The sequence below is a fragment of the Tursiops truncatus genome, chromosome 2 (genome assembly GCF_011762595.2).
Source record: "Tursiops truncatus isolate mTurTru1 chromosome 2, mTurTru1.mat.Y, whole genome shotgun sequence".
NCBI lineage: Eukaryota > Metazoa > Chordata > Mammalia > Artiodactyla > Delphinidae > Tursiops > Tursiops truncatus.
Window position 1 is genome coordinate 119,201,227 of NC_047035.1, and position 27,994 is coordinate 119,229,220.

At 50.9% G+C, this 27,994-nt stretch overlaps 1 protein-coding gene across 6 annotated transcripts in view; it reads left to right on the forward strand.

The window, feature by feature from the left end:
* The window catches only part of TBC1D2B (TBC1 domain family member 2B), an 87,497-nt gene extending 61,740 nt beyond the window's left edge, over positions 1-25,757 (forward strand). For 3 of the 6 annotated variants that reach the window (XM_019950509.3, XM_019950527.3, XM_033852053.2), the window contains exons 7-13: positions 935-1,045; positions 2,279-2,472; positions 5,421-5,915; positions 8,450-8,567; positions 16,490-16,675; positions 18,331-18,452; positions 22,454-25,506. In XM_019950509.3, coding sequence (XP_019806068.1) covers positions 935-1,045; positions 2,279-2,472; positions 5,421-5,915; positions 8,450-8,567; positions 16,490-16,675; positions 18,331-18,452; positions 22,454-22,649 — 1,422 coding nt within the window. In that variant the 3' untranslated portion in view covers positions 22,650-25,506. The other 3 variants (XM_073801316.1, XM_019950518.3, XM_019950534.3) reach the window with 3 other exon arrangements.
* Positions 25,758-27,994: the final 2,237 nt, after the last annotated feature.

The following is a 27,994-nucleotide window of genomic DNA, read 5'->3' on the forward strand; positions in this document are numbered from 1 at the left end:
TTCCTTTAACGTTTTCATAAGTTTGAAATTTTTTAATGTAAAAAAGTTGAGGAACATGTTCTCTTAGGTGCCTTGTACATTGTAGGTGATAGGTATTCATTATTAAGTGTAATTCTTTAGGTAAGGGTATTGTGTATGTGTGTAGCCTCTTCCACATAAACTGGATACGTAAAAATGAGAATCTACAGAAAATTTGTTCAGTTTCTCTAGTTAAAAAACAAAATGAATGTAAGGCATTACCTTTTGTACCCAATGAATGTGGGTAGATAAAATATTTGCATAGATTTAGGACATAAGTCCTACTTACTTTTCCTAAGGACAGGTGAGGAAAATCTCCACCATTAAGTAAATTTATTTCCCCATCTCCTTCATTACAGCAGTAGTCCCTGCCTACCTTCTACTGCCAAGGGTAGCCGCAAAGTTTAATCAGAAAGTGTCTAGGAATCAGCTTTCATTTCCTTAGAACTTGTTCTAACTTAGCAGGGCTATTTGATTGGTGAGGCAGCAAAATATTAATTATATTGAACAGGGGTCCCCAACCCCTGGGCCACGGAGTGGTATCGGTCCATGGCCTGTTGGGAACCAGGCCGCACAGCAGGAGGTGAGCAGTGGGCGAGCGAGCGAAGCTTCATCTGTATTTATAGCTGCTCCCCATCGCTCGCATTACCGCCTGAGCTGCACCTCCTGTCGGCATTATGGTGAGTTGTGTAATTATTTCATTATATATTGCAATGTAATAATAATAGAAATAAAGTACACAATAAATGAAAAGTGCTTGAATTGTCCCAAAGCCATCCCCCCACCCCCCGGTCTGTGGAAAAATTGTCCTCCATGAAACTGGTCCCTGGTGCCAAAAAGGTTGGGGACCGCTGATATAGAATAATTAATCAACATTCAACCAGTGTGAATTGATGGACCTTTTTTTTTGCAACAGGATAATCTACAGGGGTACAAAACGCAAAATAAATTTCTGAATAAGGAAATCTTGGAACTCTCAGCTCTACGGAGAAATGCAGAAAGAAGAGAGAGGGATCTGATGGCAAAGGTGGGTCAGGACGGTTATATTCTATTATCTGGTGGGAGGTATGATTCAGAAACCATTTAAAAATGGACACGCTTTAAAATCAGTTCAACCCACATGCTTGGAGGGTGTGGTTATTGATACCAGATTATATTTAAAGTATATAAAGTGCGTAGCACTGTGTTTAGTTTCACTTCGTGATGAAGACGAATAGAAATGTCCTGAGAGGTGGCTTTTATTCACACATATAATGAAGTTTACAGAAAAAAAATTAAATACAATTCTGAGGTTCCCCCAAATTAAAGTTATTTGGATCTTGATTTATGCTACTGAGTTGTGTGACTCAGTTTCTTATCTATAAATGGGGATGGTGAGGGTGATGCCCCCTCTGTGAACCTGATAGGGTTGTTTTGAGAGTTAGATGTGACTGTGGCGGGAAAGGGCTTTGCAGGGTGTAGAGACATCACAGACTTCCCAGTTACAATCAAATGAAGCTCAGCGACACTGTGTCAGCAGCTGTTGTATGCCTCATATACCTTTTGAACAGTCCTCAGGACATCTTCCCAAACCTTGTTCCTGCATGTTTCCCAGGCGTGTATTGATTTGTTTGGTAAGGTAGCAGATGAGAGCTAGTTCTGGGTCACAGCGTCCTAGGAAAGTATTGATGTTGCATGGGATGGCTGCTTGGGGCTCGTGTCCAAGTGGCACTCAGCTTGACCTCAGTAATGGGTGTGTGGCCTGGTTTCTGCTGCTCACCTCAACCCTGTCCAGAACTGATATGTGTGTTGACGTGCAGAGGCCTTATTACCAGTACTTCTGTGTCATACCCCCTAGAAGGAAGACGGGGCCCATGTGGGCCATTTAAATAAGACAGGTGGCCTGTGGCATAAATTCATCTCTTTGTCTTTTTTTTTTTTTTTTTTGCGGTACACGGGCCTCTCACTGTTGTGGCCTCTCCCATTGCGGAGCACAGGCTCCGGACGCACAGGCTCAGCGGCCATGGCTCACGGGCGCAGCCACTCGGCGGCATGTGGGATCTTCCCGGACCGGGGCACGAACCCGTGTCCCCTGCATCGGCAGGCAGACTCTCAACCACTGCGCCACCAGGGAAGCCCCATCTCTTGTCTTTGATACAGTCTCTCTCTGGCTCACTTGCCAGTGGTTCTTGGCTTGTCATTCTTTGATTGCTTGAGGTACTTAAGGATTGCTCTTCCTGTGTCTCTGTCTGATTGGAGGTAACTACCACATTCTCTGTAGTATTCTAGCCTGGAAGCCAAGCTCTGCCAGATAGAAAGCAAATACTTGATACTGCTCCAAGAAATGAAGACACCAGTTTGCTCAGAAGAACAGGGGCCTTCTCGGGATGTCATAGCCCAGCTGCTGGAGGATGCTCTGCAGGTTGAGAGCCCGGAGCATCCGGAGCAAGCATTCGTTAAACCTCATCTCGTCAGGTAAAGGTGCTAGCGACTGTTGGGGATAGTGGGACCCATTTCTCAGGCCCCTCTTTCAACAGCAGTAGCCATTCATTGAGAACTTTACACAATTCTCCGTGTCTGGTTTGTTGCTCATGACAAGGACCGTCCAGTCATTAGAACAGATAATGTCATCAGTCTTGCTGTAATAATCAAGTAACAGAGCTGGGGTTCAGCCTAAGTTTTCATTCCAAGACCTTTCTGCCATGTACCATGCCAACATGGGTGGTAGCCAGTCCTGCTGCAAGAGGAGCCCGTCTTCCTAGGAGTAGAACCCTCTCCAGAGACATGGCTGCACCATGGGTAGTTTGAAAGCCAAGGGGGACCCTAAGTGGAAAATTGGGTCTTCTCTGTAAGGGAAGGACACTTGGGTAACCTGATTCAGTGGTTCAGAACTCATTGAGGGTCTGATACAAGCTGTTGACACCCTTGGCCCCAAAATGCAGTTGGACACACACACAGTATTGCATATACTTTTCAGAAAATCGTGGAGTGTGGAAGCGCGTGATGGATCTTGGATTAAGAACCTTCATATCCTAGTTTCTTAAAACTGAGATTCATGAAATACTGGCTCAAGGAGAAATCTGCAAATCCACTCAGTCCAGTCTCCTCCTGTCTCCGCCCCCTTGCCCCTCTGGCAGCCCTGTGCCTAGGCCCTGCTCGCTGCTGTGGCTCAGCTTCTCCAGCCCCACCCCTGCCCCAGGGGAAGCCTGGCTTCAGCTTGACCCACTCTTTCCCTTCTCTGCGCTTACAGCACTGGCCTGCCTTGTCCATGTTACTCAGTCGACAGGTAAAACTATGCTGTCAGATTGCAACCAACGCCATTGTTACAAAACTCTTACGGAGGCCTGTGTGCCGGGAGCCGTGCCAAGGGCCTTATGTGCAGGCTTGTATTTAACGCAGCTCAGCCAGGCAGATGTTTTTATCCTTGCTCAGAAAATGCTGAAGCTGAGGTTAGGGAGGTGATGTAACTTGCCCAGGTCACACAGATGGTGAGTGGCAAGGACGTGGCCCCAGACTGGGCAGCCCCATTCCCAGGCCAGGAGCGCTGTCTCCATGCTGTGCGCTTGTGCTGTGTCCGCAGTGGCGGGGGACTCCCGTGAGGGCGGCCTAGCAGTCTGTCCTGAGGGCACCACGTCTTCTTCCTGCTTGTGTTTTAGGCTCTTACTATTCATGTTGTATCTTTTCAAACTTCATGTATGACTAGAACAATAGCTGTGTATATTGATTTACTTTGAACTTTTCATTATGGAAAATTTCAAACATACAAAGTAGTAGACGGAATCATATGACAACCCCCATATGCAACCTGTTACCCAATAATTTAGCAATTATTAACATTTTGGTAATCCTGTTTCTTCGTACCATTCCCTTCCAAAGTTTTTTTTTTTTCCCCTGGAATATTTTAAAGCAAGTATCAGACATGTCATTTCAGCTTTAAACACTTCAATATGTACCTCTAATTGAAGACATGTTTTAATATGCTAATCCTACCATATTCATACCTTTTTGCAACTTATTTCTTTCAACATTGTTTTCTGAAATTATACAGGTTGATACGTGTAGCTCCTGAGAATTTTTTTTTACCTGCCTCACAGCTTCACATTTTTATTCCTTCTCTCATGGTGAACACTTAGAATGGTTCCATTTTTCCTTGTTACAAACCGTGGTGCAGTAAGCATCGTGGTACATGTATCCATGTGTCCGTGTGTCTGCGTGAGAGAGTTTCTCCAGGGTGTAGGCTAGAAGTGGAATTCCTGACCTATAGGGAATGCATATCTTCAGCTCTGCTAGATCTGATTTCCGAAGTTCTTGTACAGGTTTACACACTCAGCAGCAGTGTGTGAAAGGCCTTTGTATTGGTTTTCTATGACTGCCATAACAAATTATTGTTTTAAGCCAGTAAGTTTGTGATACATATTTATTATGCAACAGTTCCGTCGGTCAAGCAGCCCAGCATGGTTTCGCTGGATGAAAGTCAGGGTATTAGCAGTGCTGCGTTCCTTTCTGGAGGTTCTAGGAGACAGTTTGTGTCCTTTCTTATTCAAGATGTTGGCGGAATACAGTTCCTTCTGGTTGTAGGACTAGGTCTCTGTTTCCTTGCTGCCTGTCAGGTGTGGCCATTCCCAGCTTCTGGAGGCCACCTGCATTCCTTGGCTTGTGGCCGCCTTCTTCCATCTTCAAAGTCAGCAACCGTGGGTCCAGGCCCTCTCCCACTTCACATCCTTCCTGCCTCTTCTTCCTTTGTCGCATCTCTGGTCCACTCTTCTGCCTTCCTCTTCCACTTTAAGGGCTCCTGTGTTTACTGTGGTCCCACCCGGCTAACCCAGGATAATCTCCCTGTCTTAAGTTCTGTAACTGTAATTCCACATGCCGTAACATGACATATTCACAGTTTCCAGGGACATTTTGGGGGGCCATTATTCTACCTACCACAGCAGAATAATTCTTTTTCTTTTTAAGAATTAAAAAGAATTCTTAATTCTTTGTCATCCCTAATGTCTTACAAATGTTTTCTCCCTTGTCTTTTCACTTTTTAAAACGTTTTTCGAGCATAAGTGTTATGGATGTGTATATGTAGGCTATATAAACATACATGCACATGTATATTAATGTAGCCAAATTTATCAGCCTTGTATTGCTTGTATTTTCTTTTGTGCTTTTCACATTTAGCACCTCAGCCATCTAGAATTGATTATTTTCCTGTATAGTATCAAGGAAAGAGCTAACGTAATTTTTTCCCATATAGATAGCCAGTTATTCTCACCCTGTTTATTGAGAAGTTTATTATTTCCTGAGTTGAAATGCCTGGTCATATATCAAAATGCCATTTACACATGGGTAGATTTCTAGGTTCTCTTTTCTGTTTCATTGGCCTTTTTGCCACATTGCATCATTTTAATTTTTCCTTTTGTTTTTCTCAACAGTGAATATGACATTTATGGGTTTAGGACTGTCCCAGAGGATGACGAGGAAGAGAAGTTGGTTGCCAAAGTCCGAGCATTGGACCTGAAGACTCTCTACCTCACAGAAAACCAGGAGGTTTCCACTGGCGTCAAGTGGGAAAACTATTTTGCGAGCACAGTGAACAGGGAGATGATGTGCTCTCCAGAATTGAAGAACCTGATCCGTGCGGGCATTCCACATGAGCACCGTTCCAAGGTGTGGAAGTGGTGTGTGGACCTTCACACCAGGAAATTCAAGGACAGCATTAAGCCTGGTTACTTCCAGACCTTGCTTCAGAAGGCTCTGGAGAAACAGAACCCCGCCTCCAAGCAGATCGAGCTGGACCTGCTGCGGACTCTGCCCAACAACAAACATTACTCGTGCCCCACCTCGGAAGGCATACAGAAGCTGCGCAACGTCCTGCTCGCCTTCTCCTGGCGGAATCCAGACATTGGCTACTGCCAAGGTCTAAACAGGTGGGTGCCTGGCCCACGAGGTCTCCTCTCTGCTGTTAAGATAACTTGTAGCTCCAGGCGCTGCCTGACAGCCCCCTCCCCTCCTGGTGAGCCAAGAAAAACCAGTCTTTTAAGGGAAATAAATATCAATAGCTGCAGTAAGCTAGTTTTAATTATGCAGTATCCCCAATTCTAGAATAATTGAGAGAAACAGACATGCTTTTGGAAAGTATTGGGTTGGCCAAAAAGTTCGTTCGGGTTTTCTGAATGAACTTTTTGGCCAATCCAATATTGAGAACACCGAAGTCAAACTATTTGGAACAACAAAATGAGAAATCATTTTGATTCCTTGTTGTTCTCATCACACTCAGGTTTTGATCAGAAGTTTGCTATCATTCATTTATAATGCTTGATGTGAAAACAAGGCCACTGCTTGTTTATACAGGATCTTTGTCAATCAAGAGGTTGCCCGAAACAATTTTTCAGCGGGTTAAACCTAGCCCTTGAAGAGCCCAAACTTTTAATTTTTTGGATGAGAGCCTTCTGCAGGTCTGGCATACAGGCAGAGGACACTGAAAAGCCTCTCCCCTTCTCTAAATGATCCAGGCTCCTCATTCTGAGCTGAGCTGCACCGGGATGAGGCCACGGGAGGTACTGAGGTCTGTTCTCCATGGAGCTGCTCCCCATCACTGGACTTTGAGTGCTTGTGGCTGCTTTTTACCTCCCGTCTGTCTCTTACCTCGCTGGTGCACTTCTGCTGCTGTCATTAGAGTCCTTTTATATTCCTCTGTGTAATCAAAGTAGGTAACCAAGCTTGCTAGAAACATGGAGAAAGAATGAAGAAGCTCCGTGTGCCACCTTTAGCAGTTCTCCTTAAGTCAAGTGCACGCGTTGAGTTCTGAATGCTGAAGTTTATTCTGGCAGCTCATGGGCCTTTTTAATCCTCATCTGTGCTGGATACTGACCTCCAGATAAGGGCTATCTATTTGCATCTGAAATGAGAGTATTGCAGGAAGAAAAGCTTTCAAACTGGAATGTTAGTTGGTTAAGACCTGAAACCAATGGTTTCCAAGAAGTCATGGACAGGGTGCCCTCTCTGGGCCCTGAAAGTAAAAGGGACTGTGGCTGCTCCTCGATGGTCCCCATTTAAAAAAAAAAAAGCCTGTAAATAAGTTGTTGCCTAACAAAGCAGCCTTGTTTTGCTTAAATGCACAGTTCACATTGTATACTCAGTCTAAAAATTCCTGGAAGCTAAAAACCTCCGAAACTCAAGGGATCTTGGCGAGGACTCGAGCATGCCTGTTAGGGGTGCAGTAACACCCCATTTGTCTGACATTGTCATGGAATCAGCTGTTCCACACATAAGGAGACTTTCCAGAAAATTAAATCTTTCTCCGTACCATCACCATTAGGACCTCTAAATTTTAACCGTTTTACTGGACTTTTTTTCTCCACATTATTTTGTACATGAGAACAGAACTGTGAACCCAGAACTTCAGCAGAAGAATGCTAGCCTTTCCTCAGTGATTCAGGCCTGTCATCTGGAACATCAGTTAACTAAAAGTGATGTCGTCAAAGGCTCTGCTCTTTTCAGTCTCTCTACCGTTTCTCCTGGCGTCCGCAGGTGCTGTGCATGTCCTGGTTTTCTCTCCCTGTCCATCTCTACCTGTTGTAACCTTTCTGCTCTCCATCCCATTCATGCCTACTCAAGGCATCCCCTTCCCAGTTCTTTTTTTTTTTTAACCTTTTGAGATTTCATTATAATTTTATCCAAGGAAGAAAACAAAAACAGATTCTGAGAAGCGACTCTGGGGTTTTCCGTAAGTGATGCGCAGAAGCTTCATGTCGCGAGCAGAGCTTCTTGGATATGTAGAGGGGGACTTTTCTCTTGCCTCTTCCTTTTCAGCCTTCTGCCCTGAATGCCCGCTCAGAGCCAAACCTGGGGTTACTGGATGAGTAACCTCTCAGTGGTGACCATGTAACTAGCCAGACCCAAGTTTCCATTGTGAGTGACGTAACAGGTGATACATACGGTCCCCTTTCCCACCCCACGTGTGTGCCGTGGATGCAGTTCTTTGAGAAAGCCCCACCGCAGTGATTCATTTGTCTGAAGCCCCGTTTCAAGTAGACTGGTATCAAGAAGGTTGTTTTTAAACCATCATGTGTTCTTTTCCCCTTATATTCACCCCTGGATTTTTTGTGCATAAAAGGATTAGTTGGAACTTCTTGAACAAAAAACTCGAAGAATTAGCTGCATTAGCAAAAATCTTATCGTGAAAACATTTTAAAAAATGAGGCTGGCTGCTCATTGGGAAACAATTTCATCATCTTTAAACAAAACCAAATGAAGGAATGTGGATGTAGCTTTGCTTCTCAAACTAGGAAATGCCACCCTCGCCAAGGAACACTCGTTTAGTGTTCTTTCTTGGAGAACTAGAAGTTGCTGTGGCCGTGAGAGAGTGCAGCATACTGCAGAGGCCTCTGTGAAGACGGGCTGTGCTGCCCGGGTCTGGGCTAGGAGGCTGGCGCTCACCTTGTTCTCCGTTTGCTTGTAGATTGGTGGCAGTGGCCCTCCTATACTTGGAACAAGAAGACGCTTTCTGGTGTCTAGTCACCATAGTGGAAGTTTTCATGCCTCGAGACTATTACACAAAGACTCTTTTAGGATCCCAGGTACTTCTAAAAATATTGTGCTTCAAGTCAAAAACCTGTAGAATTAGAGCTGAAATGTGGCCTGAATTAAGCCTTGGTGGGGTAGGCTCCATGTGTGTGGACCCCTGAACAAGGTGCACACCGAGGCTGGGCCTGCCCTGGAGACTGGGCTGGGCTGCTTGTGAGCAAGTGCCAGGTCAGGCTCACTTAGTGCCCTGGAAGCCAGCAGAGTGATTGTTACATCCAGAGAGAAACAGACCAGGCCTGCAGACCTGCTCTGTGGTCACTGCTCAGCACTGTCTACCCCGGGCTCGGCCTGCCTGGCCAGCTAAGTCACGATCCAGGGGTGCCTGGGGAGCTTGGTGTGTTAGCTTGGGTTCTCCAAGAAGTGGAGACCAAGGCAGAAGCAGATGTGCCAGAGATTCTGAGGAAAAAGACCTGTGAAGGATCTAGGGGAGGGACTGGGAAGGCCCCGTGAACCCCCAGACCAGGGGAAGGAAGGAGGTTTGGGTAGGTGGGAAAAATCCCAGCCTACTGTGAGGTTCTGAGAAAGTTTCGGCCAGGCCCGTGTGGCGTCCTCAAGCCAACGTCACCTGTTCAAGGTGCACGCATCTCAGTGGGAACGGGCTGCATTAGTGCCCTCCCTGCTCACTCACTGGCTGGAAGCAGCGGGGGCGACATGGCTTCTGTAAACAAATGTGGTGATGGATCCAGAGGGGCAGCGCTGGGGCTGTCAGTACCGCCCACAGCAGGAGATGTAAACAAGCACAGTTCATGCCCACCACGCCTGGAGTCTGAAGCCAGGGGGCGGGTAGGATGATGTGGGCTGGGAGAGTCCAGGGGTTCTGTCTCCACTTGGGACAGTCCCGACCCTGGACCAGACCCTTGGCCGTTGCAGCCCAGGGCATCTCTTCCCTCTGCTGGGCTGGGGGTGCTGCCGTGACTGACTTCTGTAATGGCCTTTCCCTGCTTCCCCACTGGCAGCCCTCTTCCTGTGTCTGACATTTGGTCCAGTCCTGCCCAAGAGCCTTTTTTTCTCTTGACCGCAGCTGTGCCTGTGTCTGTGCTCGTTGCATCCTCTTCTCCAGGTTCGTGCCAGTGCTTGGCCTGCCTGCTCACAGCCACTCCGTGCCCTCACTGCTCTACTCCTGTCCTGACAGCTGGCCCGCAGGCTGTCTCCCAGCTCCTGTGTCGGCCAGCGGAGGAGGGCGCGGCAGCTGAAGGCAGTTTTCTCCCTCTCCGTCCTGGGTACTGCCTCTTCCGGTGACTGTCTCCTCCGTGGTGCCAGCTCCTGTCTGGCGGGTTCTTCATGCCAGCGGGGACCTCCCTGCTCCAGCCTGGGGGTGGCTTCCTGCCCTGGCCTCTGGACTGCCTCACTATCAACTGTTTGGTTTCTCAGCTTTTCCGTCACCAGTGTGACTGTTGCCCTGGGTAAATCCCTGTTATAAATGTTTAGCGTGGCTTCTGTTTGCCTAGTTGAGCCCTGAATTTTACTTTCTATTTGCATTTCTGCCTCTGGAGGGATCCTCATTACTGCCCTCTGTTACCACCTGTACTGCCCCCTCACCCGCTAGTTCCCCAGGCCAGGAACTTGAGTCAGCCTGCACCACTCCTTCCTCTCTCTCTGTGTCCCTGGAGTTGCTGTTTCTGATCACTGCCACCGCCTGGCGGCTCTTAGATTCGTTCTCTCATTCGCTCCTCACTGTTAGGTCACCATCCTCTCTCCTGCATCACTGCAGTTGCCTCATCTCCTCTCTTCCTGCCTTCACTCACCCAGCCCTTCTGTCCGCCTCACTCACAGATTCAGCCACATCCTCACCACCCCCCGCGCCCACCCCCCGCCTTCCGGGCAGAGCCCAGCCTCCTTCCACACCCTGACCTGCCCGTTTGCTGGGCTGCTGGGAGCGCAGCATGCCCTGTGATGGAGCCCTTGTCCTCTGGTGGTACGCCATTCTCTGTGTACTTTTGTACACAGTTCCACTACCTAGATGGCATTGCCCCGCTTACCTCCCTAGAAAGCTGCTGCTCAGCCTGAGCTCACGTGCCCCTTCCTCTGTGATACTTTCCCGCCTTCCCAAAGCTGACTTCAGAGCCTGCTCCCGTTCCCACTGCTCTGGCCCAGGCCTCGGTGACGGTGGTTATCATCCTGGGTCGTCCTGCGTGCTTGCTTGTCTTCTAGCTTAAGGGCTGCAGCCCTGTTTTTCATTTTAGTGTCTCTCGCACCCAGAAGTGAGTGTCTGAATTCACGTGAGCTCTTTGCCCAGGGAAAGGGAGCCCCAGCCCGTTGCTAGCAGCCACACAGCTGCACAAAGCCATGTGAGTGGAGGTATGGTTATCCCCATTTTACTTGGGAGAAAACTGAGGATCAAATCCACTAAGCATCTTGCCTGAGGTGCCACCACAGAGAGCCCAAGCTGGGGTTTGGCCTCAGACATCTGTGGCTCTGGGCCCAGGCTCTCCCCCTGCCCCGCCACTGCCTCTTGGAGTGCTGTGGGAGGACGGCAGGAGGGTGAGCTTTGCCCTTCCTACAGAGCGGGCTTTCCTTTGGGTTCCTGTCCTAGCTACATGGATGTCACCTGATCCCGGAGAAGCCCATCTGGTCTCCCTGTGATCGCTTCACTTTGCTAATTAAACTAGAGATTAGTTTTTGTTAAGATAGTGGGTAAACTAGTAGGAAATGAACAGCAGCGGGAAGAGGCAGCTGGCACAGTCAGGTGCGAATAAAGAGGTCAGTAAAGAAAGTTTTATATGTTCATGGACACCTGGAAGCTAGTAGCTTCAAAATTTCAGGTGGGGGCTTCCCTTTTGGCGCAGTGGTTGAGAGTCCACCTGCCAATGCAGGGGACACGGGTTTGTGCCCCGGTCCGGGAGGATCCCACGTGCCACGGAGCGGCTGGGCCCGTGAGCCACGGCCGCTGAGCCTGCGTGTCCGGAGCCTGTGCTCCACAACGGGAGAGGCCACGACAGTGAGAGGCCTGCGTACCGCAAAAAAAAAAAAAAAAAATTTCAGATGACTCAGTGTTTCTGAATGAGAAAAATGAAGCACTGATCTTTCTTAGTTCCACTGAGGTGTGGTTGAGCACATCAGTGCTCGGTGTGCTCAGTGTGCTTGGGCTCGGGGTTACATGGCCGGGTTGGAAGACAGGCCCTGTCCTGGAGCTGTGGAGCTTGGCCACATCACTTAACATCTCTGTGCCTCAGTTTCCCTGTCTGTAAGATGAGTGTCATATTCTCCTCTTATAGAGTGTCTGAGGTTGAAATCAGATGATGCATTAGAAGAGTTTAATATGATTAGAACACTGTAAAAACTCAATAAAATTATTATTAATAGTTTTATTACAGGCAGAAGGGGAAGACCTATTTTAAGTATGTGAATTTAAGATAAAATTTGCCTCACATTGTCACATCAACATAAATGTAAACTCTAAAGAGACATTTTCCCCGACTTTAAGGTTTTTTAAAAAAATTTTTGGTTGCATTGGGTCTTCGTTGCTGTGTGTGGGCGTTCTCTACTTGTGACGAGCGGGGGCTACTCTTGGTTGTGGTGCGAGGGCTTCGCGTTGCAGTGGCTTCTCTTGTTGTGGAGCACAGGCTCTAGGTGCACGGGCCTCAGTAGTTGTGGCGTGTGGGCTTCAGTAGTTGTGGCTTGCGGGCTCTACAGCGCAGGCTCAGTAGTTGTGGCGCACAGGCTTAGTTACTCCGTGGCATGTGGGATCTTCCCGAACCAGGGATCCACCCTGTGTCCCCTGCATTGGCAGGTGGATTCTTTTTTTTTTTGCGGTACGCAGGCCTCTCACTGTTGTGGCCTCTCCCGTTGCGGAGCACAGGCTCCGGACGCACAGGCTCAGCGGCCATGGCTCACGGACCTAGCTGCTCCGCGGCATGTGGGATCTTCCCGGACCGGGGCACGAACCCATGTCCCCTGCATTGGCAGGTGGACTCTCAACCACTGCGCCACCAGGGAAGTCCCTCCCCCTGACTTTAAAAGTAATAGATGCTGTCTGAAGTTAGGTAATACAGAAATATATATTAAGAAAATGAAAAATCACCTGTTATCCTACCAGCTTGAGAATCACAGTTAGCATTTTGATATATTTACTTTTTACTTTTTCCCAATACATTTAGGTATCCAAATTGAGAGACTGATTAACCTGGCTGGTTCACGTGACAGCATGAGCATTTTCTCATACAGTTATATAGTTTTTAACCATCGTATTTGGTGGCTGTAATATTCCATTGGGTGAATGGACTTGAGGTATTTAACCATTCTCCTATGACGGACATTGCATAAGGCCACTCTTAAAATGCGGATGGCTTTGTGTGTGCAGTCAGCCCCCAGCGCTGTACTTTGCGAATCGCTGTCAGCTGCCTCCTGCCAGAGCCCAGTGCCTGAGCCCCTTAACGCTGCGCTGCAGCCCAGATGCTCAGCAGCTTCTCCGTCAGTTCAGTGCACATTGTGCACCAGGACCTCGCTAGGCGCTGAGGACACAGAGATGAATACAGTCATTCCACGTCCTCTTGAGCTGAGAGGGGCTGAACAGAGGCCCGAGCAAGTGTCCCTGGCAGCCTGCCCCACGCCAGCCATCTGCCAAGCACCCGGCAGCCTCGAGAACAAGACACCATCTGCCACCTACCTGGGAGGAGAGGTGTGTGCCTCGTTCTTCTCCCATTTCAAGGCCAGCTGACTGGTCCCTTCCTCTCAGGCACTTTCAGCCCAGTCCCTCTGGGCAGAGTGCATCACATCGCCATCTCTTGGTCCAGTGGTCAGCTGTCTGTGTCCCTTGCCCGTTTATAACCCCTTAAAAGTAGCACCTTGTCCTGTTGTCTCTTGTCCCCAGCCCTGGCCAGTGCTAAGCATGAAGTGTGTGCAAATATGTAGTCGTTTAAATGTTGAGGGATGGAATAGCAGCAGCAGAAAAGAAGACCCATCACTAGTGAGTGATGCTGACCTTGCCCAGTGGGAGGAGCTGGGCCTGCAGGGAAGCTGACCGAAGAAGACGTCCAGGAGTGGCCTGTCAGAGTGGCTACCGCACGTGCGTGCGTGGGATGCTTTTACAACTTGCCTTTCAGCTGTTGGTCCACCCATCAGAATTTTACAGAGGTGGGAAGTGGATGTGGGTGAGAAGGTGAGAGGCTGATACTTTTTGCACACTATGGGATGGTTTTATAACTAAAAAAAATAAATTTATTATTTTTGGCTGCACTGGGTCTTCGTTGCTGCACGAGGGCTTTCTCTAGTTTCGGCGAGTGGGGGCTACTCTTCGTTGCAGTGCGCGGGCTTCTCATTGCAGTGGCTTCTCTTGTTGCAGAGCACAGGCTCTAGGTATGCGGGCTCAGTAGTTGTGGCTCACGGGCTCTAAAGCGCAGGCTCAGTAGTTGTGGTGCACGGGCTTAGTTGCTCCGCGGCATGTGGGATCTTCCTGGACCAAGGATCGAACCCGTGTCCCCTGCATTGGCAGGTGGATTCTTAATTACTGCGCCACCAGGGAAGTCCTATAACTTCTTATACTTTTGTTTTTTAAGTCTTCCAAGAAAACTTAATTATATTTCATTTCAGCAAATTTAGATCTTCAAAATTTTGTCTCTTCTAGTCAGAAAGCAAACTGGACAAAAATGTATGTTTCCAACCATGATTCCTGTATTTTATCCTCTGTGCACCCTAGGGTGACTTTACAATTTTTTGGAATCATTTCTGTAAAAAATAATGTTTTTTAGTTTTTTAAGTTATTTTTAAAATTTTAAATTTCAACCAATGATACCTACTTGAACCTATGTAACATTCTTTTTTTAAAAAAATTTTTTGATTATAATGGCTTCTGTATTTTTTTTAAAAAGCAGACCTTCCCAAAAAGATAAACAATTGAGATTTTCAGAGTTTTGGATTGTCCTAAAAAAAGGACATTTTAAAATGTCATTTTAACATTTATCTAGATTGTTTTTAGTTATTTTAGTATCCCAGTAATCGCAAGAATTATCACATCTTCTATCTTATCTTGACTGATACGCAGGTGAAAGTTTGGCAGGTTTTTCTGGGATCCATTCCTAGGAGTAAGCTTGCTGTAGGGTGAGGCTTCCTGTTTCCTGGGTGTTGCCGGATTGCTCTCCTAAATGGTTGTACCGGTTCACACTCCCCTCACAGTGTACCATTCAGGGAACGCTAAGGAGGTGATACACTTCCCGTGCAGCTGGCTCTTCCTCACTGCGCTCTCGTTCCTGGACGGCCTGGCTTTGGCCCATTGTGCATCTGTGGCTTGCTTTCCTCTGCTGGTCTCTTTCTCACGGTTTCACCACTCACCTAAGGTGACGTCACTCCACCCAGGCCCTGGAGCCTCAGTCTCGGGTCTCTGGTGGGCTGCAGTTATCCTGCTGCAGATGCCCCTCGGGCACCAGCGTGTCCCAGTCTCCCCGAGCCCAGCCCTCATTCCTGTGATCCGGCCTCAGGGAACCACGCTCTGCCCTCTCCATGCCCCTGTGGGAGGCCTGTGTATTCTGAGCACCCCTCTTCCTGACCTCTGACAGCAGAGGGGTCCGTAGGTTCATACAGACTTGACCTCTACACAGTTCTGATCCAGGCGCCCCTCTCCTCCCACCACCTATCCTTGGTTCAGATGTTCATCACCTCTGCCCCGGGTGTGGTGGGGCCTCCATGGGGCCTTGCTTCCCCTTCAGCTTGGCCCCCTGTTTCAGGTGGAGAGATGGATCTAAAGTACAAATCCAACCACATCACTCTCCTGCTTAAAGCCTCTTAACGCTTCTCCTTCATTGCCTGCTGCGTTTTTCAAACATGAGTAATCGGGATTGACACTAGCTTTTTTTGTTTTTTTCATCAAATTAAGTTGAATAGAGTAGAACTGTCCTACTTTGTGAGGTTAAGTATTGTTTGTGAGTTTGTTTCTCTTCTGTGCACACAGACCAGGTGATGGCTGATGTATATTTTCTTGTGGGTCACAGACAAAGGCTGGAAAAGCCCCTGGCCTGTAGGTGAGGTCTGCCCCTCAGGGACCTGGTGCTTCTGCCGGGCTGAGCTGCGTCCTTCTCACCCCTTCTGCCTAGAATCTTGTGCTCCCACTGCAGGGCGGTTCTCCTCCAGGCTTGGCTGGGACCCGTCCGGGGCTCTGTAATGCTCTGTAAACACATCTCTACCAAGCCCTGGTGGCCACAGCTATCGTAACAGTCCATACATCTGGCTTCCCCACTTGTCTTTTAGCTCCTAGAGGTCAGGGCTGAACCTGATTCAACTCTCTGCCCAGCCCTGGCCCCTGCCTGACACAGAGCATGGAGGGGTAACAGCCACCTATTTTGTATGTGTTTACCTAAGCCTCATGTAATCTTCACAGTAGCCCTGGGAGAGAGAGATCATTAGCTTTTCCAGATGAGGCACAGAGCTGTCTAGAACATAATCTGCCCAAGGCCACCCAGCTAGAAGGCGGTAGAGCCGAGAGCCAGACTCAGGTGCAGCTGACTCTGGAGTCCTTGCTCCCTCACTGCCCCACGCAGCCCAGCAAATATTTGGTGAATGGATGTGGTGATATCACACTTCCTCTTTGGCCCGGACTCGGCTATATGGCCCTTTGCAGCAGCACCCTCTATTTCCACGTGGATTAGCAAGACCGGCTACACCACCGGCTCTGCGGCAGCCCATTTTCATGGGGCATTTTGAGTACAGGAGTGGCTTTCAGGCCACAGAACCCACCCCCATACCCTGTGGAAAGGATGACAGTCAGGGGGCACTTGGTGAGCACCTGCAGTGTGCAAGGCAGCTGCTTCTCGGGCTCACCCCAGGGTGGGTGCAGAGCAGTCCGCTTTGGGGTGAGCCCGCCCCGCATTTGGAACAGCTGTGCTGCTGTGTGTTGTGATGGGCCTGCAGCCCCTCCGGGGCCCCGGATGGCCTGCTCAGTGCAGTGGCAGCCCCCGTACACTTCTCCCCTTTGCTCCCTCTCCAGGTGGACCAGCGGGTGTTCAGAGACCTCATGAGCGAGAAGCTGCCTCGACTGCATGCCCACTTTGAACAGTACAAAGTGGACTACACCCTCATCACGTTCAACTGGTTTCTGGTGGTGTTTGTGGACAGCGTCGTTAGTGACATCCTCTTTAAAATATGGGACTCCTTCCTTTACGAGGGACCAAAGGTGGGTCTGCTTGCTGCATGACTCCATGGGCGGCGGCAGTGGCAGCAGAGTGGCCGGCTTAGCTGGGACGCAGGAAGGGTGCCGAGGGGCAGAGTGATCCCAGCACCAGGTGCTGCTGGAGGTTGGTCTGGGGTCGCAGGAAACTGCAGTCATTTGCTCGTTTATCAGAAACATTGAGTCTCTGCCAAACCCTGTGCCAGGCATGGGGGCTTTGATGGTTTGCAGTCTGAGCCTCAACTTCTGTCAAACAGATGGCGGTATTATCCCCACTGTATGGATGAGGACGTAGAGGCCCAGAGCAAACAGAGGATCAGGGGCAGACTCGGGGGGCCAACTTCAGAGCCCTACTGCCCACAAGCCTCCCACCCAATCTGTTTTATGTTTTAGAAAGATCAGTTTGTGAGTAACACATGATAAACTCAAATCATATAACTAAGGGCGTGCAGTAGAAAAGAGATCCCCAGTCTCCTAGCCGTTCTTCTCAATGTACTGTATCTTTTTTTCAAGGCATTTTATGTATATCTAAAATATGTTTTTTAAATTTATTATTTATTGGCGATAGTTTCATATCAGGGCATATAGATCTGGCTCTTTTTTTTTTTTTTTTAAACTCTGCATAGTATCTCCTTCTACAGATGAACCAGAAATTTACATAACAGTCCCCTGATGATGGACACTCGCACTGTTTGCAGCCTTTTGCCACTTCACACTGTGCTGCCATGACTCTTTATAATTGTCTTTCTATAGGTGCCAGTGCATCTATAGGTTTAGTCCTAGAAGTGGAAGTGCGAGGTCCAGGGTAAATCCAGAATCCAAGGACCCTGTAGTTTTCATCGAGAATGCCAAATTGCCCTGCGGAAGGGCCTTACCAATTTCTACTCCCACCGGCAAAGTTTGAGTGTGTATATTACCTCACACTCTGTCCAGTACAGTACATTATCAACTTTTTAATCTAGTCTGTCATTATTGAAAAGAAGTCTCAACCAGGGCTTAAACAGTGTTCCCTATTGGGCCACAGGTAGGGATGTTAAGAGAAAGATAATCTATTTAAACTCTGTAAATACTGTTTTCTAAATAAGAAAAAGTTCAGGTTGGTGCAAGCCAGCCCGTGCCCTTACATGTGGGCGAAGCAATTTGTTCCAAAGCTGCTTGAACTTGCAGGACCACCAGGAGTCCATTCCCTCTGGCCTCAACACAGTGACCCAGAAACAAATCAGTAGAAAAAAAAAATTTATTTTCTTTCACCATATTCAGAAGTCAGAAATTCAGACCCTAGTTTCAGTAGGTGAGATAAAAACTGCCTCTGGAGGTGGAGCTTTCTAAGAGTTTCAGAGTCAGAGGACCCTGGTTTTGATTTAATTTAAAAATTATTTCTAGTTCTATATAGCTTATTGACTAGAAATTGTGAGCTAAATGTGGAAGGATTCCACAAAGATTCTACTCCTTAAGGAAATTTTTGGTTTGGGCTGAAGTGTTGCTGAAAACCACCAAAGAGTTGAAAACTTTTTTCTATTAAGAAAGGCACTGGTGGAAATGGCACCTCAGGTCAAGTGCCTGCCCCAGGGCAGGCCGTGCAGGGAGGCCTTCCATCCCTGGAGCCGGTGCCTGGAGCCACGGTGCTTCTCTACTCATAGATTTCCCTGTCCTTTCCACAGGTTATCTTCCGCTTTGCCCTGGCACTTTTTAAATACAAGGAAGAGGAGATCCTGAAATTGCAAGATTCAATGTCCATATTCAAGTATCTCCGTTACTTCACCCGCACTATCCTTGACGCTAGGTGAGTCCTTGGGGGAATCCCCAGACGTCCAGGAGGGCAGGGATCCTGACCTCTGCTTCCTCGAGAACGGACTGGCCCGGCCGTCTCAGACCCAGAGCCTTCCCAGGTGTGCAGTGGTGAGAGAGGGTGCTTCCTCCCAGGGAAAAGGGGGAAAGGAGCGGCCTCCAGAGACTAGGGAGGAGCTAAGATGAAAGATGCTTTTATCCTTTATTCAGCAAACATAAATCCCCGCAACCAAAGCACATTATTTGTCTAGTGAGCACTTGCTGAGTATGAACCACACGGCAAGCCCTCTGCCAGGCATTGAGGATGGTAGATGAGGAACACGCCCTGTCCTTGAAGAACCTGTGAGGAAGTGTTACGGCCTGGTTTGCTCAGAGCTGTGGTGGAGGAAGCCCGGGGATGGGGCAAGTGCCAGAGGAAGGCCGGGTGACCTGGGCCAGGCAGGGATGGTGGGGAGTGGGCAGCCCGGGCAGAGGGACTCAGGAGCCGTGTGCTCGTAGGGCTGTGGGCGCACGGCGTGTTTGGGGGAACTGCCGCAGTGGCTCGGCCAGGGTGGGGCTGGCGCGGCAGGGATCGAGGCTGGGCGGGAGCAGAGCTGGGCTGTCAAGGCCCTTGTAGACTCTGCCCAGGACCTTGTGCTTCATCCTGAGCGTTGGGAAGTTCCTGCAGGGTTAGACACCAAAAGGGCACGTCAGGTTGGAGCAGGACTGACAGCAGGAGCCCAGGGGGTCCCGGCGAGAGAGGTGGTAGCCTGCAGCGAGGTGCCCCCAGAGACAGAAAAGAGGGGGCAGATTGAAGGGGGTGGAGAAGGAATTTGAACTTCCAAGTCCCCTGGCTTTCTGGCCTGGGCAGCTGAGCGTTCGGGAATCTCTTCACCCCCTTGCTCCCCAGCCACACACTTTTTGCCTGTTCTGAGCCACCCTCGTTGTCCGTGTGTCCCCTGAACTACAGTTGGCAGCGGCTCTGGCCCCGATGACCAAGGCTGGGTTCTCCAGGGGAGTTCTGTGGGCCTGCTGCTGATTGGGCAAGTGAGGGTGCACGTCCCTGCGAACCACGGAGGCAGCGCTAACGTTCGCTGTGCCGAGGTGCTGGGAGCTGCCCGTACTGCACGGGAGTGGATCCCTGCAGCAGACTTGTGGCCTCTTGAAAACCACAGGAGTCCTTTGACTGAGAAACATTTGGAGCTTATTAATGTTTTTCAAACTCTGTTGACTGCCACCCATAATACGAACATTTTATCTCACAACCTAGGACACACATACTGGAGTGTATGTAACTGAAACAAAAGAATTTGTTGAAATATTTCCAGTGCTTGCCAAAGATCTGTGCTGTACCCTCTGATATATTTTCTAAATACACTGTTTATTGCATATTTAAAATGCTCGTCATGACTCACTCAAATGATTCCTTGATCCACTGATGGGTGACAACCTACTTGACAAACACCAGTTCCCCCCATGATATGCTCACCTGACGGGGAGGGAAGGCTTCTCTCCTTGGCTGAGGTAGGGAGAGGTGGTTGGGCAGCGTCCAGGCCTCTGGTCAGCCAGGAGGGGCTGAGGGCTCCGGGGCTGCAGGAGTCTCGTGGCAGGAGAGCATGTGGGGCCGGAGAGGGGGGAAGGAGGACCGTTCCCCTGTGGTTCTCTTGAGTGAGGCCAAGGGAACAGGGAGGTGGACGCTGGGAGAAGGTGCCGGCTGAGGCCACACCTGGCTTCCTTGGATATCACCACTATTGTTAGGATCTTTTACTTGGGAAGTAGATTTTTAAGATGTTTTCAAGCTTATTGCTATATCAACAATAATAGGATATCCAAGAATAATGTTTGCCTGTGAAAGATTGATGCTGAGTCCTGGGGTGAACCTTGAGAGCGTTTGTTAATCTCACATCGGGTCAAGATGACAGGAGTGGCGTTCAGTGAACTTCACTCCAGCAGCTAACGCGTGTGGAGGGCATCCTGCTCAGCCCCTAACAGTTTTGTGTGGGTTGTCAGTGCTGCCGGGTGGCAGAGACGCAAGGGGTGGTGGGCCCGGCTGGGATACGGTCAGCCCTGCGCACTCCTGCAGCGCCACCTGGTGAGTGGCTTTCATGCAGTTTCCTGTCAGTTTGCCGCAGGAAGTCTGCGTCCACTGGACCCAGAGTTCCCTGTGCGGCGGGATCACCTGTGGGTGTTGTTAGGACTGCAGATGCCCTGGCCCCACCTCTGGACTGGGGCCCCGGTATTTTAATAAGCTCCCCAGACTAGCAGTTCCAAGGAGCGTCGACCTGCAGCGCCCTGATTGGTTCTGCGAGGAGGAGGCAGGCGACTGAGTGAGATGTGGTCAGGGGTGCGGTGCAAGATTAGACCCGTCTCTGAATCAGGACCTTCCGGGGCCTCGCACGCGCCAGGCATTGTCTTCTGAACGTAGCTGACATGGGGCACTTTCTCGTCTCTCGACCGCACCTGCCAGGCCCGAGGCAGAGCGGTGTGCAGTCCCCCATGCTGCCCCAGCCTGCGCCGACGGTGGCTGCCTGACGGAGGCAGCGGACAGTATCAATCCAATGCCGTGCTTTCTGTAGCAGGGAAGGGCCTGGACACTTGGATTTCAGGTGTATGGAGCCTGTGACTAACAGCTGTTGGAGAAAAGGGGCTGGTCATGCAGGCCTGGTTCCCAGTCCCCAGCCAGCATTTTGTTTCACAGAGACCCACACTGAGTAGGCCTTTCCTGCTCACGAGTTCTAGAACATGCTCTGGGGAGCTCGGCTCTTAAAGCCAGCCTTTCTGACCCTTTACCTCCTTGCAGGAGCATCCTCTGGCTTGGAGTGAAGCATGTCTAAGGTGTGAGTGTTTAAAAATATAAGAGGGAGGGACTTCCTTGGTGGTCCGGTGGCTAAGACTCCGTGTTCCCAGGGCAGGGGGCCCGGGTTTGATCCCCGGTCAGGGAACTAGATCCCGCATGCCACGCTAAGACCCGGTGCAGCCAAATAAACAAAATAAATAAATAAAATTTGAAAATCTATGTAAGAGGGAGGGATGCTAAGGGCATGTACGCGTCACAGTAAAGCACCCCACGTGGTGGGGCAGCGGCAGGAGCGAACGGTTTGTTTTCTGACAGGCAGGGAGGAAGTCCTGTGACACTGCTGTTTCATCACAGCCTCTCCCGGGTCTGCAAGAGCACCAGGCCTTAGATCCCTGCTGCTGGGGCCGGCAGAAGGGAGGCGGGGGCTTAGTGTGCGAGGAACCGGCTTCTGTGACAACACCAGACGGCTGTGGCTGCCGTGATTAGCGCTGGAAGCCCTTAGCCAGGCCTTGGGCACTTTCTAGTCCTGTTTTTATTAAACCGCTGGCCAGTGGTTAGGGGCAAGGTACCGTGATTTTAAAGTATTCACTGTAGATGGGTGCCTTGACCTGGGGATAGTACGAAACCCACAAACTGCACGTCCCTCTGTAGACTGCGTCTTGACACGACACCTGTCACACCACTGAGTCTGACAGTTATCCCCAGGTTTGCTCGGGCATCCGTGCATCCATTCACGCCGCGTCAGTCTGTCCAGTGACAGAGCCTTTCTGAGCGCCCCTGCGCCAGGCCTCATGCTGGTTCCAAGGACTCAGAGGCACGTGGCCCCCACCATCGCTGAGCAAGTGCCAGACCCCGTCCTTGTGCTCACGGGTGGCAACTTGAGTAACCCCATGCCCAGGAGGCAGCCCTGCTGTTATCTGAACGTACAGATGAGGAATTGGGGGCTGGAAAGGGGGGTCACTTTCCCTGTTCTGCGTCCCATGGGGAGCGTGTCACGGTGGAGCTGGCGTCTGGATCCAGGCCGGCGTTCGGGGGCTGCCCCTGCAGCCTCTGCGTGAGCGCTGGCCTCCGAGTGACATATCTACATCAGGCCCTCAACGTGGTGTCCGGGGTCCGCCTCCCCACACCCCCAGGCCTCCAGGCTGGGCTGAAATGAGTGCTGTGTGTGAGCTCTCGCCTGAGCCCCCCTGATGCTCTGTCTCTGTGCTGTGTCCTGCCAGGAAGCTGATCGGTATCTCCTTTGGGGACCTGAACCCATTCCCCCTGCGCCAGATCCGGAACCGGCGCACCTACCACTTGGAGAAGGTCCGGCTGGAGCTGACGGAGCTGGAGGCCATCCGGGAGGACTTCCTGCGTGACCGGGACACCAGCCCTGACAAGGGCGAGCTGGTCAGCGACGAGGAGGAGGACACCTGAGTGCCACCCACTCCCAGCCCGCGACGCCGCTCTTCCTGCCTTCACAACCAAAGTGTGCCAAAAGGGTGAACTGCAGAGACGTTTCTGCTCGTTTCAAAGCCAGAATGTAACATCCGTGGTCTCTGGAAGTCTGCTGGGCAGATGTCCAAAGCCACACTGCACTTTCTCATTTCCATTCGGGGTGGGGGTCTAATCTGTTTACAGCCGTCTTCATGCCATGGCACGTGGCTACTCGTATCCCGTCATGCTTTCCGCCTGATCAGTGCCTCGCTAGGCTTATAGCTGGCAATTTTCAAGAGCCTATTTACAGCATCTGTCAGCTTTGTTGGTGACTCTGTGCTTAGAGAACCTTACGTGGGCCATCTCCCCTTGTGGTACCTCCTGTACGTCGTGGGCCGTCGTGGGCCGTGTTTTAAACAGTTGCTGTGGAGGGTGCCCACTGCACTTCACACACTCCTGGGCCAGAGTCTGACAGCTTTGGGTGGCATAAGGTTGGTGTGAATAAAGGAACTTCCTTAGGAAAGCAAGCACATCCTTTTCAGAAACGGCCTATAGAAAGCCCACAGACCTTCTGCTGGTGGCTTCAGGGTGCTGGCCGTGCCCCATTTCTGGGATAGCTTTTGCCCTTCCACGCACAGCCTTTCAAACAGTAACTCCCAACCTGCTGGCTCTCCAGACACCACACGCTCACTGTCCGCATGGCTCCACGAGGCTCTGTGCGAACCTCTTCTTTCCACCTGAGAGTTGACCCTTGGTTCGTTCTACCCGTGTGGATGGGATTCCAAGGAAACTGTGGATCGTCATCCTACAAAGCAGGCCCACCCTGGGTTGAGGGGACGGAGGGAGCTTTTCCGGGGGTGCTTTGCAGGGCAACGGTGCAGCTGCAGAGTGAATGCTGTTGGGCAGCTGGGAACTGTGGCTTCCTCGGGAACAGCCAGGGTGTCTGGCTGGGACGGCAGGAGGCCGGCTGCCAGGGCCTGGGCTGGGAAACCTTCACTTGAGGTCAAAGCTTTGGCGAGCCCTCCCAGATGCGTCCCCTCCCCACTGCCACTCGGGGGCATCCTTGTTCTCAGCAGCTGGCCTCCCCTGTGGGGTCACCATTGCTCCCAGTATGTGAGGCTGCCTAGGTAATTCTGGGACTTAGAGCACTACCTTTTTGAAGGCCTGGAAAGAGGCTTTGCGCAAGGAAGGTTATTTTTGCTTAATCACTCTGTGGACCATCCCTGACGTGTAGATATGAGACAATGTTTCCTGGACAGTATTACTCAAATAGGAAAGAAAATTTTACACGGATTTTTTTACACTACCTGGAAAAAATTGGAAATAATCCTTAGTTGATACAAAACACAGACTATTGAAGCAGTGTAGTTTGAAGCAGCACTTTTTTCATAAGCATTTTTTTTTTTCCTGTCAACCTTCTAGCAGTATCATAGCTAGGGTGGCATTTCAGCGTACTAGACTTAAGCTCAACTTTTCTTTGGTCAAGCTGGTTAATTTGATCTCTTACTGTGTACAGGGAGCTGGCCTCTGTATGTAGCCAAAAGCCTTCGTCTGTTTTCAGGTGTCAGGAACATACTTCATCATCGTTTTGGTCTTTGGGAGCAGCTGTTTGAGGCCTGCCGTTTTCAGGAAGTTGCCTTGTGAGTTGGGCTGCGGCCTCGCCACTCTGCACAGACCCCCGCAGGACCACTGGGGCTGCTGGAGACCGCCTCCCGGCCCCCACCTCCCACACCTGCTGTCAGCCTAGCGGCCAGCAGCCCAGGAGGTGCAGTAGGAATGGGGTTGGGGCCCCACAGGTCAGCTCCAGCTTCCTTGAGACTTCAGTTTCCAAGCTGATTTCCCCCTGGAACTGCTGTGTCCTGTGGGCTAAAATGCTGCCTTTAGGAATATGCTTGTTTTGTCTGTTCTGCCTTGAAAAGACTCATCTTAAAAGCACCTGAATTGGGCCCAGGGACCAGCTGTGTGCGGCCGGTGTCAGCCGTGCCCTGAGCGGTGGTGGCGTGTTAGTATTTCCAGGCTGTTAGTATCGGTGGTCAGGCAGTGGGCGTGGGAGAGCAGAGAGAGAGATCGTGGAGGAAGTGGACCAGGAACCCTTGCTAGGAGGTTCTCCTCTCTGGAATAAAGCGCTAGGTGTCTAGAGGGAGGGAGAGGGAATGCTTGGCCCGATTCCAGACTGGGGACGGGATGGAGCTGATTCCTTCCTCCAGAATTGTAGGGTTTGGTCCCACTATTTTGAGCCAATGCTTCCCCTCTCCTTGTGCTGTTGAGGAAAGAGCTGCTCTGTACCCTCCAGTGCCTCCCCTGCTGGTCCCATGGGGAGGGCCCTTCTGACAGGTGCTAGCCTAGGGTGGGGCAGCCTCCAGCCTGCTTCCCAGGCACACACACCATGGCCAAGGGGAGCCGTGCTCATCACACCAGGTGGGAACTGCCAGCTTTCATGTTGGTGAGTTGTTTTGTGTGGGTTGAACATTTGTTAATACTTTTGTATATTTTCACTACAGTTTATATTTTTATAGGCTATTTTTATCACGGTTTTCTAGATTATGTACATCTATTTTATATAACAAGTTCTTCTGCGTGCACGACTCCTTTGTGCGTATTTATGTAAACCTGAGCATCCGGAATCGCTCTGCACCTCTGTGCCATCTCTGACCTCTAGCCTTGACCATCACTGACTTCTCCTTATGTATGCATGGGCCCACTTCTTACCCCAGGTAGCCTCGGGGCTACTTGCAGTCATGCCGACAGCTATCCGACAGCAGCCAAGACTGCTGAGTGCTGGGAACAATTCTGGTTTCTACATTATATTGATATAGGAAGTACTCTAGGCAAATAGCCAGTCCTTTTTTTTTTTTTTAAACTAAATGTATTACTGCACAAATCCCTCCTCCTCACTCTGCACGGTGTTGCCTTTCTGCCTGTGTTCTGGGCAGCTGGGCATGCCTGGGGCCATCCTCGCAGGCAGGAGGCTGGATGCCAGCAGTGGAGGACGCGGGGCATTGCCAAGTGACTCTTTCCTTTTATGTCACAGCAGCTTCTGTGCTTATCTTCAAGTTAAATTTTGGAATTGTCATACTAAAAGGCAAAATAAACAACTAATTTGTATAACCTTCTGGTTTGAAATGCAGTTACAGTCACTTGTGATGGGACTCAGCCCCAAGGGCTCGAAGGTGCCTCAGGGCTTATGGGGGGGCGCAGGGTGGGGGGCTCTTCACCTTCCAGCTGGGTGTTTCTGCATCCCTGTCTTTGGTTTGCTCTGGGCAGGTGGGACAGAATGCCTGGGAGGCCCTTGAAGCCATGGCCAAGGTGCAGGTGAGGGCTGGAGGCACTGGGTTTGGCCGAGAGCCAGGAGCTGGAGTTCCCTGTGTCCGGAGCAACCCCCAGCCACAGGGTGGCAAGCACCCCTCCTTCCACCAGCTGTGACGTGCCCTGCCTGAGTCATGGGTTGTTTGCCTCCTGCCTAGGCTGACAGCTCAGTCCCAGCTGCCACCTGGGACACCACTCCCCGCACCCCCCATCATCGGAAAAACACGAGAATGATTAAGACCAAATGTCTTTCTACAGTGTGATGGTGGCGGGGGAGGGGGGGGAGCTCCAGTGAGGATTCCCAGACAGAGCAGGCTGTTGAGTCTGTATCCTCCTGGGACATGGATTCAGTGAGGCTGGGGGGGGTTCCTGAGGTCACAGCACACAGCAGTGGCACAGCTGTGACTGGGACCTGAGTGCTAGCCCCCGCTCAGTGTGTGGGTCAGGGGCCCACAAGTAGAGGCCCTGCCCCCTGTCCCTTGTAAGGGGTTGCTCTTGTGACAGTGCAAATCCCTAGGAAGACATTACTCACACCATGGGTCTCCAGGGTATCCTCTGGCCAGCCGGACTGCTGCAGACAGACAGGAAGCAAGCCTGACACCCCTCTACTCTCAGACAGTGCGGTGACGCTTGAACTCACGCAAGCCCCAGACTGCTCTCTGTGCAAAGCTACCGTGGGGCCTGCTTGGGCCATCTTCCTACCTGGTCAGAGGGGTCAGCTGCTAGAGGTGGCCCAGAGCTCGGAGCAGGAGATGACAGGAGCTTGAGGCCTGTGTAGTCAGGGCATATGCCCTGTGCCAGTCACCTCCCTCTCAGAGCCTTGGGCTTCTCATCTGAAAATGGGGTACTCACTCCAGCCCCATGGAGTGTGTTGATGATTAAATAGGGTGTGATGTGCGATCAGAGAATGGGAAATGGGAGAGCTGGGCACTCCAGCACCCTTCTGACCCTTGGAGGGGCCAGCCCTGGGACAGACACGTGCTGATTGCTTCAGCCTCTGGTACTGTTTCTTGGTCTCAGTCCCCAAGGAGTGATTTTCATTCCCCCTCCGCCCCCAACACACACACCCAAGCTGTGAGTAGCCACCACACGCAGAGCTCCAGAACCACCATTCACATCACAGTCTCTGAACGGCGGACACCGTAGACTAGAATGAGTGGTGGTCCCCCATTTGGAGAAAAGGGATAAACCCCTTCCAGGAGTAGGACTTGTGAGCAGATTGTAAAACGGTCCAGTCCAAGGCTCATGGTGAGAGGTAAGGGCTGGCGCCTGCACAGGTCACTTCCTGGAGACAGTGTCTAGCCTTCTCCGGCCTCCTCACGCCTCACCAGGGCCCGGGACACCTTCAGAGCACCTCATGCGCATCTGCTCCCTGGTGTGTTCACCACAGTCTGACTCCATGGAACTAAGTGTGGCAAGCAGGGAAGGGCTGGCGTGGCAGGTGCTGGGGAGCCGGACCACATGTCAACATAGCAAGAGCCCAGCGCCTGGGATTGTCAGTGAGGAAGAAGCCACCGTACGTCCTGGCCTCAACTGGTCCAGCCCCACCGCTGAGTACAGAGAAGATGAAAGAAAGGGACAAGTGGGGGCCGAGAAGGGTGTGTCTGGCCAGACAGCCCCTCCCTCCATCCCTTTGGTGCAGATAAAGAGTTAAGAGTTAACAGATGAAGCAGAGGGGGCCGGGGATGTGTCCATGGGGTTCACTCCAGGGGGCAGTCCCTGCTGGTGACCAGATGGGCCTTGCTCCTCTAAGGGCGTGTGGCTCAATCCCTGTGAAACACGAGTCTCTGGTGAAGACCGCAGAGTGGGGACATGGGGGAAAGGGCTGGGGGGCCTGGGCAGGGGGCATGAAGTGGAGGTGTGGAAGGATTGTGAGTAGGGACCAGCACCCCCGGGCCTCTGCCAGGCTGCGCCTGGTGCCCAGAAAACGCTCCTGCCGCCTGTTACCCGGCCGTCTGAAGCCCTGCACATGCCGCCTCTAGGAAGCCCTCCTCCGCTCTGCTCCCTCAGGCCTTCCTGCCCACATGGGCTCTGCTCCC